General features: G+C 43.9%; 1 protein-coding gene across 4 annotated transcripts in view; it reads right to left on the bottom strand.

Moving 5' to 3' along the window:
- Nucleotides 1–9800, bottom strand: part of LOC102310362 (ceramide synthase 2) — a 13714-nt gene extending 3914 nt beyond the window's left edge. The window contains exons 1-8 of one of the 4 annotated variants that reach the window (XM_042224255.1): nucleotides 9535–9800; nucleotides 8349–8525; nucleotides 6360–6477; nucleotides 3361–3479; nucleotides 2808–2865; nucleotides 2634–2684; nucleotides 1551–1643; nucleotides 1031–1159 (exon numbers count right to left, since the gene is read on the bottom strand). In XM_042224255.1, the coding sequence (XP_042080189.1) occupies nucleotides 1031–1159; nucleotides 1551–1643; nucleotides 2634–2684; nucleotides 2808–2865; nucleotides 3361–3479; nucleotides 6360–6477; nucleotides 8349–8525; nucleotides 9535–9788 (999 nt within the window). In that variant the 5' untranslated portion in view covers nucleotides 9789–9800. The other 3 variants (XM_005930951.3, XM_005930952.3, XM_042224256.1) reach the window with 3 other exon arrangements.
- Nucleotides 9801–12103: the final 2303 nt, after the last annotated feature.

Below are 12103 nucleotides of genomic sequence, written 5' to 3'. Positions count from 1 at the left end.
TATTCCTGCGTCTTTTGTGATCTTACAAAGCTTCAAACGACGCGGTGACTATTAAATTAGTTGTGACTAGCTGACTAATCGTGGCAGCCCTAGTTCACACTGATGAATCGGTCAAGCTTGAAAAAAAATGCAACTCAAGTGTTGTGTCTACACACAGCAGACAACTTGGCAAAGACCCAACTCAAGTTGAACCTCGAGGCACTTGCAGGTTATTAGCAGCCTGCTGACCGACTCCCATTTCTTTTGTTGAACTTGTGAAAAAGGCCAATCATAACAGAGTTTGACAGGAATATTTCAGCATCATGTGAAGTGTCTCTGTGAATATTTTTAAGGGAAATGAACACACGGAGGACGAGAAGAAATCCTGTCCTTGAAAACTTGGGAAAAACCAGCAAAGACCTGTTCCGGGACCCGAGGGATACATCTGTCCCTTCAGCTGATTGTCTACTGTTCACTGAAGCCTCCTCAAAAATGGTCTCAGTGGAAGGGTGGCTGTCAAAACGTTACTCTTAAGGCAGGGAAGCAGGGAGAAATGGGTGGGCTATGCCAAATGACACAAGAAATCCAAAGAAAATCAGTGTCAACAAGTCCTGTGAAGTGATGAATCCACATTTGATCCAAATTTTGATTCACCATTTGGAAAGCATCCGATTGGCAGCACTGACAAACAAACTGCCACTGCAGTCAAAACGAACCTGGATGGAAAACATGGACAAGCCTCCCAGAGCCTGTTCATAGTTTCCAGTGTGGTATCATCCTGACAGGGAATGGAACAAAGTACAGCCTCCAAGAAGAGAGCTTTGGGATGTGCCTCGTGAAGCCTCACAGAGTTCAGGCTGTGTTCCAAAATAAAGGTGGTCATACGAACATTGACTTCCCTGCTGTGGCAGACGCTTGTGAACGAGGCAGCGTATAAAAGTCACTTTCATTTCCAAATATGCTGCACTTACTTCCCTTTTGTTAGAAAACAAAAAATGAAGTAGTGGCGTTTGTACTCACAGTGTATCTGGAGGCAGGTGTGGTGTTTTACCTCGAGAATAATGTCGGCAGAGTCGTGGACCAGCATCACCAAAGTGCCCACCCTCACATAGTTGGCAATGTAGGAGAAACCGATGAGAATTATGGTGGCAATATGATGAACCACCTGCTCCTTGAAATCCTAAAACACAAACACACATGCATGCACGCATTTAAAAACATGCAGCAGCATAAACAGCAGCTGCACGGGTGCCGTTTGAAACCAGCATGATTGTCTGCACTGATTCGTTAATTTAAATAATACAAATATGACAGCACCAAAGCCTCCTGAAGGACAGAAGCACTGAAATGATTATAGTATTCAGTACAGTTCAGGTTTCTGTGGAGAGACTGAAGTGAAGATTTAATATACTGTAACACTCAAAGTAAAGAGTTATAGATAATTACAGTTACAGATAATCCAGAGCATAATCTGCATTTGCTTTTTTCACCATTGGACTAAAACGTTACATTTCAGGAATTAAATGTGGAATAATAATCAGGTTCTTTATGTGTTTTCAGTTAATACTCACTTTTCGCTTCACATCCACAGAGATGCTCAGAAGCAGCGACAAATAGAAGCTCATCTCCAACATGTAATACCAGTAATGAGCCTCAGACACAGGCTGATGAAGGAGAGGGAGAGAGCAGCTCAGTGTGATCATTCAGTGGTTAAACAGAAGCTTTTCCAACACCATGCTTATTTGTCCAGACTTAGAAAGCAACAATGGTGATGCACGCAGCAGCATTCACAGACAGATGTGTTAGACTGTTAATCACTGAACTCCAACGTGAACTCTAACTACATGCTTTTGAGGAACTGAAAGAGTTTAATAAACAGTTTTCTGAACTGATTACTTTAAGTGTGCTGAAGCAGGTCTGGGCTTTTTGGGGTAGTGCAGGCAGATATTCAACTCTGCTGAGTATTTACAGCTTCACCTGTCTAATAGCTTCAGGGCTAAAGTCTAGCAAGGGTTCAGTGGCCACGTAAGAACTCCTCGCTCTCATTTACAAGCACAGAGGACATGCTTCGTGCACAGGAAGTCATGGTGTAATCTTAAAGAAAAACATTTGGAGAAGACTCAAAAGTGACACAATGACAGGAAGTTGACTGAGGTATTTACCCTAAAATACGTCCTTTCTACCCGTCTGAGAAAAAAATCAAGTCTGCAGTAGCAGAGCTGTTATCAGTTAAATGCAGATAAAGAGAGCCGTGGCTTCCAGGGAAGAACGTGTGCCATCATCCACACGGCAAGTTAAAAACTCAGGCAGGAAGGAAACCACAAAAGCATTCAGAGCTTTGCAGTCAAGGAAGTCGCAGTTGAAACATTGTGGATGGAGTCTGCATTAAAAACGATCAGCGTGCTCTTTCTGCACTTTCCTTGCTTTAAGTAGATCCTATTGTTCTTATGACCTGAGTGATGCAGAGACCGGCTGAAGCAGATTTTCAGTTTTAGCTCACAGACATCTCTGCCACTTAATTCTTCATGAATATAAATGTTAACTTAACAACAGAGCAAAGAATCAAATGACCATGAATTAAAGAATCTACGACTCATGTTACACTTGCTGCAAACCCCAGCATTTACACCCCAACGGCAAAATCTGTGTCCTACCTGTTTGGGATAACCTCTCCAGCACTCGCTCTGATCCCAGAACCACGGCGTCTAGAGGATGGAGGAAACGATAAATCTCTGTGCCTCGACCTTACTTCAACATCGTAGTAAGCAGATGTAGATTCTCGAAATTCAGTGAAAGTCTTTTAAAGAAAAAAGTGACGACACACTTACATCAATTAAAGAGCCGAGCCCTGCTGTGAACGACGTGAGGTAGAAGACAAAGCGCCAGCTGCAGATAAGAACAGACGCATCATCGATTAGCGCTGGGATGTCACAGTGGCCCACTTTGATTTTAAATGGGCGAGACGAGTGACAAGAAAGTTTTCGTTTATGAACAAAACTATCATGACCTGGATGATAGTTTTGTAGATGAATCAACAGAGAGACTAAAAATGTCGTTAATATGGTGGTAATTACTTTGGTGTAGCATGAAGCTCCACTGTGGACGTCTTTATCATTCAGAAAAGCTATAAAACTTAAATGTTGTAAGAAAATGTAAAAATTCTGTTCACATTTTCCAAAGCCATCTAGTGGGCCGGATCGGTGTCTTTGCTGGGCCCATTCTGGCCCCTGGGCCTTATGTTTGACACCCCTTATTAGCGGATGCTGTGTAAATGAACTACATAGTTCTATGAGATCAGACAAAGATGTGACCAGGCACACGTGGGACATCCGTCCAACAGGAAATGGCTCAACGACTGAGAGTATGAGAAGAAAAACTCACGAGGCCTCGCAGAACTTTTTGGTGCTGCTGGGTCTGTCCTGGTTCCTTCTGTGTCGAAACCAGGTCTGGATCTTTCTCTGCGAGAGTCCACACTGCTTCCCCAGGCCCACCACTTCACTCTGAGCACACACACACACACACACACACACACACACACACACACACACACACACACACACACACACACACACACACTATGTAAATACGAGCTGCTTTCTCATAGCAGGCATTGTTACAGCTTCATCACAGCACTCGTCCTGTCGACGTGTAGCTCTGCACCCACAGAGATAAATGTGCTTCATCTAAGCACACGACCACTGTTAGCGTGACCTTCCCTCCCTACATCCTACATCACAGCGCCGAAGGTCCCTCTGCTGAGTGAAACCTAATTACAGGGTTCAGTGTGACACATGCATGTTTTTATTTGGCTACACAGGCTCTCTGCACCCCCAGCATCAGCTCCAGCACTGTAGCAAAGGATAAACTGTGACACCACACCGAGCAGTGAAATGATTTTCCCACGATTGCGTTGTGCAACAGAAATACAGTCGTTGTATTCAGGAAATAAATCTACTTTGTTTCACAGCGTGTTTGTGGCCAAGTTATTTACATGGGGAACAGCAAAGTCGTTAGCTTCTGCTGCTGCTGCTGCTGCTCGCGGGCCCATGGAAATAGATTTGCAAATAAGCCAGAGCATGCGCGCACACACACACACACACACACGGGTAAAAACAATGTAGAAAGGCGCTCATGGAGCGGTGCGTCTCCACTCGATATGCTCAGTCATGCCTCGTCCTGACAGGTGTACACCCCTGCCTGTCTGCACAGCAACACGGCTGCTCTGCTGCAATGCCAAATTACACCAAGAGGAGGGTGGAGGACTTCCATGATTCGGAGAAAAGTAACAGTTACAGACTAGTAGCGCTGGTTTGTCCTCAGATTTTAACTAATTATTCTGATTATCAGCAACATAATAGGAAAGATTAATATCAAAGGGACAGACGGGATTATGTTTAAAAGGAAGATAACTGCTTCTCTCACAGTGCAGCAAACACGCTTTTTGTAAGCTCGAGCCTCGCAGCCTGAGCTGCATCTCTGTGGGGACGGCCCGTTTTCAAACTGTTCCTCGTTCCAGAGGAAGCTGGCACACAATCTCACTCTTTCTCCTGGATGGAGCCACACCCAGCACGCATAAACTGTTTGTGTCACACAGTAACAGATCTTCCTATTTATTAGGGACACACTAAACATTAAGAGTGCCTGGCTCAAGGTGAGATTTTCCATTTAAATTTGCATAGACTTTGCAGGATGCTTACATATTTATATAGATGATCATGAGATACAGTTTATGTAGTCGTTCTTTAACCAAGACGGAGGTCTGGGCACAGATGTCATTTTTGAGCTCAGTATAAGTATAATCCTAAAAAATGGGAATTGCTTTGTAGGTTTTCATGTTTTCACACACTGAGGTTAATTATGGAGTTCCACAGGGTTCAGTGCTAGGACCAATTCTGTTTACATTATACATGCTTCCCTTAGGCAGCATCATTAGAAGACATAGCATACATTTTCACTGCTATGCTGATGACACCCAGCTCTATCTGTCCATGAAGCCAGATAACACACACCAATTAGTTAAACTGCAGGAATGTCTTAAAGACATAAAGACCTGGATGGCCGCTAACTTTCTGCTTCTTAATTCAGATAAAACTGAGGTTATTGTACTCGGCCCTGAAAATCTTAGAAATATGGTATCTAACCAGATTCTTACTCTGGATGGCATTACCTTGGCCTCCAGTAACGCTGTGAGGAACCTTGGAGTCATTTTTGACCAGGACATGTCCTTCAACGCACATATTAAACAAATATGTAAGACTGCTTTCTTCCATTTGCGCAACATCTCTAAAGTTAGAAATATCCTGTCTCAGAGTGACGCTGAAAAACTAGTTCATGCATTTATTACTTCCAGGCTGGACGACTGTAATTCATTATTATCAGGATGTCCTAAAAACTCCCTGAAAAGCCTTCAGCTAATCCAAAATGCTGCAGCAAGAGTCCTGACAGGGACTAGAAAGAGAGAGCATATTTCTCCTGTTTTGGCTTCCTTTGGCTTTAAATCCAGAATTGAATTCAAAATCCTGCTCCTCACATACAAGGTCTTAAATAATCAGGCCCCATCTTATCTTAATGACCTTGTAGTACCATATCACCCTATTAGAGCACTTCGCTCTCGCTCTGCAGGCCTACTTGTTGTTCCTAGAGTATTTAAAAGTAGAATGGGAGGCAGAGCCTTCAGTTTTCAGGCCCCTCTTCTGTGGAACCAGCTTCCAGTTTGGATTCAGGAGACAGACACTATCTCTACTTTCAAGATTAGGCTTCAAACTTTCCTTTTTGCTAAAGCATATAGTTAGGGCTGGACCAGGTGACCCTGAATCCTCCCTTAGTTATGCTGCAATAGACATAGGCTGCCGGGGGATTCCCATGATGCATTGAATCATATCTGTTATTAACCTCTGTCTCTCTTCCACAGCATGTCTTTATCCTGTCTTCCTTCTCTCACCCCAACCGGTCGCAGCAGATGGCCCCGCCCCTCCCTGAGCCTGGTTCTGCCGGAGGTTTCTTCCTGTTAAAAGGGAGTTTTTCCTTCCCACTGTCGCCAAAGTGCTTGCTCATAGGGGGTCATATGATTGTTGGGTTTTTCTCTGTATCTATGAAGCGCCTTGAGGCGACTTATGTTGTGATTTGGCGCTATATAAATAAAATTGAATTGAATTGAATGTTTTCAGCACACTAGAAAAATCGGTGCATTAAACTGATCTTTAACCTATTGGGCTGCATGCTTATAAGTGACTTCAACAATTCATTTATTCATATATTGGTGGAAAATTTACTGTATTATACAGATGAGTGTCACATTTAAAGCAATGACTCCCTGTTACGTGTACCATAGTTACAGTAGTGCACTCCACGGACAGTTAGAGGGTCCTGTGAACACCAACCTGTGATGGCTGCTGGCTGTGCTGTTTATAGAACGCTTCCAGCTTTGGGATGGAAGCGGCTCGAATCCGAATCCGATCCTTCACACCTAAGACTTTGCTGAGGGGGATGGCGATGACCCTGAGAAGACAGACCAGAAGAGATGAGGAAGGGAAAAAATGCATTTTGCTGCTGTTTTATATTTATATGCATATATGTGCATAATAGCAAATGCAACCCTGTTAATAAAACAAACGGGAGTAATTCGTTTTGCAGTACTTGAAGGATTAATGTGTGATGTCATCAACAGCTGCTCGATGTGCTCCAAACACAGAAGAGCAACAGAGGAGCTCATTACTCCTGACAGCCTGTGGAGCTGCTGCCGTGGGCGGGTTGTGCCCAGACAGCCATTATCCGATCCAGCATCAAGAGACACTTGATCTGTGTGTGTGTGTGTGTGTGTTACAGACGGAAGGAGACAGAAAGATCAACAGAATAATACAATATGAGGGTATCAGCAATGAATACATGTTTAGATAAATGTGCGTGTGTGTAATTCTATCTCAGAGATAATGATCCTGAAGTGTGCACGCAGGGAGAGATCGGAGATAATGAGAAGGTCAGGGCAGCTTCACAGAGGGACACACAGTGCTCTGGTTACAGGAACACACACACACACACACACACACACACACACACACACACACACACACACACACACACACACACAGCTGTGGCCTGAGAAGATTGCGTGGAGACACCTTCCAGCTGGCCGACGTCTACGCGAGCACAAATGAGGGTGCCCACCTCTACGACTCGCACACAGCACACGCCATCATCCTCCGACCCCGGACTACTCTCACAGCTAATGTTACCAATCTGCTAAAACATCGCTGATGAAGGCACAGACGAGGATGCTAATCTTCAGCTCTCACAGACAATACAGCAGCTGACGATGATGATAATGGAAAGGCGTTCAAGTTGTGGTCATGTGGGCCGCGTCTCTGCCAGCCCCGAATAAATTCTTGTCCTGTTACCAGAGGAACTGGTTAACTGTACAAACAGGTTTACTGTGACGTTTCTTTTAAAGCAGCTTTGCTCACAAGCATAAATGTGATGGGCAGAATACTGTGAAAGCTCTCGTCTGTCTGATTTTGTGCGACTAACATTCTGAAACATTCAATCCTGTAAAACCAAGAAAGTGTTTGAGACGCTGAGACAAACGCCTCATCAGACCAGATGCACTCACAGATTAACTGTAGCCTCGAATTATTATTATTTCTCTTTAATTCATCCAAAGTGTTCAAATGTTACGTTAAAGTAGAACGCTATGAAATGCGTATAAAGAGGAGTGAAGATCTACTTTCTTCTAACTGAAATATTCGAAAACCAAACGCAGTCTTTTAAGAAGTGTCAGGTATCTGAAGATAACATTCAAATCCCTTCAGCTGTGACAGCAGAAATATTCTGACCTTTTCTAGGGAACCTCTTGAAGCACCGGGAGGACACATTTAATAAGCACTAGTAGGACTTTCTGTGCGATCCCCCCGACAGCAGTCACTGACTGGTTGGTGTGGACTACACCTTGCAGAGGCAGCTTACAGAGAATCAGCATTAGTAGCCATGCATCGTAAAACCTCAGCTATAAACTTCTGTAGCCGCCACGTCCGAGTGTTTTCCCTCAAAAACACTCGGACACACTTTAACACAAGGCTGGAAGGAGCCTGGGGGGAGACGGGACTCTCACACAGCATGTAGCACATGAACAAAGGGAAAAGGAGGCGTTCCTCAGCAGCTTAGCAGCAAACACCCTCCAGTCAGCCACCATGACCAAAACAAGTCAAGCAGAAAATTACTTTTCCCCCACAAACAGCATCACACTGCTTCCTTCAACTAATTAGGTAAAACTGAAAAGGACAAAACTGCGCGCCACATAACTTACTGCTCTGCTGATTTCAGCCTATTTAATGACAACAGCCAAAAAGCAGAGCTCGCCGTGAGCTCGGCCTCACCTCTCAAAGATATATCTGATGGCTATAAAGATCAGAGCTAGTGGCAAGGTGTAGATGAGATGCCTGGGTAGAGGGAAGTGGCCCTCTCCTTCCTTCATCTCCATGTCTTTCCAGTGATTCCCAGGAGGGATCCAGAACTCTTCCCGCCACAGCCACTCGTTCAGCAGGGCCTCCATTCTGTGGGGCATGAAAGAGGAAGAGGTGAGTACTGTCTGGCCACACAAACACAGTTTACCAGAACAGGAAGCGGATTCAAATTAATGACAAAGAGGACAAGAGGAAACTCTGTTTGCTCACGCACAGAAATGATGGAAAAGAACAACTGCACAGTGTCATCGCTGCTACTGCTTCAGCTCACGTGGCAACATGTTTCGATTACATGATCAATGACGGTGATTTCACCTCTTTACATCTAGTTTATCAGCAGTGCAGTGTTTCCCCCAGAAAATATTCACAAAACATTTTTAAGCAATAAATGAAAAAGCACAGCAGCAAATACCACACCTTCAAATGAATTTGAATTATTTCCTGTTTCAGGCTTTAACAGGTTACATCTCCTGTTAAATGTAACCACAGAGGCGCAGCAGCTGCCGCCTGTCACAAGCATGAATCAGATGCAAACCCGCTTGTTCCTGACTCAGTGGGACAATCAGCTTATCAGCCTTTCAGAAAAGAAACCTCGTGTTCAGGTCCAAACACCTGAGCAGCGCATCGATATTATCAGCAGACGTGTCTCTGCCTGCTTTTCAACAAAATCTACGCAGCGCAGCCTTCATGCGTTCAAGTCTCTGTCTGCGCACACACACACACACACACACACACACACACACACACACACACACACACACACACACTGTATGCTGTAAGCTCACTACTGTTATTCCCTGTAAACGGTTTGCACGGTGTGGGTTTAAAAGCTGCTGCTGCTGAGATCCAATCGATCCGCGTATCGATCAGGTCGTAGCTGTGGAGGAACGTGAGCGCAGATGTGAAAGCCTGCGCAGTCAGATGACCAGACAGACCGTAACCACTGTGCGCCGACTGCACGGCGAGTGCGTCAGATTAAAACGCGCAATAATTGATCCATCAGCTGTTATTCGCGGAAGCACAGCAAACCCACGGGTCCATCAACCATTCAACAAACCACGCAGAGAGCTTCGAAACAGCGTTTATGTATCTAACACACCGCAGAGAGGAGATGTTGTGCTCACCTGTCCGCGATCCTGTGATGGGAGATGGAAAGCGAGGCAACAGCGGCAATTTAGAGAGGAGGGGCGTGTGGACGCACCCGCTCCTACCAGCGAGGGCGGAGAGCGGGCGTGTGCTGTCATCACCATCATCATCATCATCATCATCATCATCATCATTCTCTGCTCTGGATCTTGCGCCACAACACGAGGATCGTAGTATTTTCTCACCAGCCAAAATCTGCTCAGCCATTCACGGGGACAATTCCACGTGCTGCCGACAGGGGGCGAGAGGAGACGCGTTCAAATGAGATTTTCTGCTCGGGTTGTAATTTCACTTCTGTTTATTTTGCGGGGTTTCCAACATATCGCAATTTTGGTGGTTAAACATGAGGCCCGGGGGCCAAAATGGGCCAGGAATAACTTCAGTTCGGCCGCTTAGAAAAATATGAAGGAGGGCAAAATATAGCTTAACTGTATTTTTTCAAAATAAGTTTTACAGCTTTTCCTGCTGACAGAGATCCCCCCCCTCCCCCACAGCCGTGTGTGTGTGTGTGTGTGTGTGTGTGTGGGGGGGGGGGGGTATACTACACCAAAGCAGTAGAGCGACAGTTTAATAATTAAATGACAGAAACCGTTTTTTACTGTCTGCGACAGTTTGGCTAACATTTTCATCAATCAAACAAAAGTTTCTATTTTTTAAATATGGGACAGTCTGGATGCTGAGCTACTGGAAACTGTTCTGTAATTTTACACAGTTATCATGCAGAAAACTGAGATTTCAAAAAATGATATTAGGGTAACTTTTGGATGTCCAGTTAAACGTTTTTACACTAGCAGAAAGAGTTTCAGTGGTATGTGTAAAATTAATTTAACATTCCTGGTCTAAATGTTTCATGAGGCAAATAGAAAATATTAAATTAAAGGGATTTTCTGATTGTCCTGGAGACGTCTAGAGAATAAGAGGGCCAATGAGAGCTAATATCTTCATGTTTTTTTCATGTATGATTGTATGTGGCTAACACATCTGCAAATGAAATCTTTACAGTTAAATATTATGAGCGCAGCGTTTAAAAGAGATTACTCGTGACCTCAGGATGCACTGTCACACAGTTTTACGAGTGATGTTAAAGATTATGTGCTCGTTATCAGCAGACAGGAAACCAGAAGCAAAGCAGAGAAAGAAATGCGACACATCCTGTCACTGTAAAATCTTATCAACCTGTGTGTTACACCAGAGAGCTGATAAGCTTTATGAGCATGATCACATGATGTTGCCTTTCATTCCAGCCATATTTCAACAGCACTATGAATGAAAGAGAAATGCATGTTGGGAAGAGCCCCACCCAGCAGTGCTTTATAACATACAAAGCTTTATTTTCTACTTAGTCACTGGGTCAGGGTCATTGAATTCAGTGAAAGCCAGTTAATTTATTTTGACATCTAAATATGTCACAAAACTTGCTTTTCTGCTTCTCACCCAGATAAAAAGTGATTATATAACTGGCTGGATAGCAACAATGAGAACCTGCACAGGTGCCCGATCACATGTCGAAGATGATTTTGTTCTCTTTATTTGGAGCTGTGAACTAATTCAGTGTATCAGGTAATGCAAGAGATTCATTACATGCTATAGTAAAAGTGTGCGGTCTGTTAACATAAAACACAGTTCATGTGGTGTTGGAAAATCATTTACAGTAAAATAAACACATCTCCAAAAGTTGATTCTGTTCATCTGGACGTCTTCAGTGGGAGAAACGTTTGGTCACTCATCCAGCTGACTGCAGGTTTCAATCTTATCAACAGGACAAACTGAGCTTTTTGAACACAACTTTATGGATTTATTGAGCAGTTTTCTCACGAGGACCCAGTTTAGTCAGTGTACTGTTAGTGTGTGTGTGTGTGTTTATGTGTTTGTGTGTGCTTATGTGGGGCGACTGTGGCTCAGGGGGTTGCCGGTAAGACAGATGGTGCGATATGGCAGCCTCGCCTCTGTCAGTCTGTCCCAGGGCAGCTGTGGCTACACCTGTAGCTGCCTCCACCAGTGTGTGAATGTGAGAGTGAATGAATAGTGGCATTGTAAAGCACTTTGAGGGCTATATAAATGCAATCCATTATTGTTACTTATGTGTGTGTGGAACACTGGCGTTCAAATAAGCATCACAGTCAGTTTGTTTCCTATTTTAAAGCCAATCACAACATGAGATGCACAAACACGTCACACTGAGACAAATATTAGAATAACTGAGTTTTTCCCACATTAAAACGTCTTTATTAATGTATCCAAGCACATGTTGAGAAACTCTGAATGTCTGCTGTAGTTTCAGGTGCTCTCAGCAGTTCTGTACTGACCTTGTAGCCTTATTGTGTTACATTATTAAATTCTGTCCTGTTAACCATCCTCTCCTGTCCTCAGGGAGGAAAGCTCTCTATGCTCTTTACCTTCTGCATGGTTGGTTTTTGGATTCTTTCCCTTTTTGATCCCTGAGCAATGGGATTACATCACAACTTTAATTTAGAAAAAGACTGCTAGTATAAAGGTGAGCAGGTTTCTTTATGCACTGTGAC

The sequence above is a fragment of the Haplochromis burtoni genome, unplaced genomic scaffold, assembly GCF_018398535.1.
Source record: "Haplochromis burtoni strain Fernald_Lab_line unplaced genomic scaffold, NCSU_Asbu1 Contig_133, whole genome shotgun sequence".
In the NCBI taxonomy this organism is placed as follows: domain Eukaryota; kingdom Metazoa; phylum Chordata; class Actinopteri; order Cichliformes; family Cichlidae; genus Haplochromis; species Haplochromis burtoni.
The sequence above is the reverse complement of the archived record's forward strand: the minus strand, read 5'-3'. Positions and strand labels throughout refer to the sequence as shown.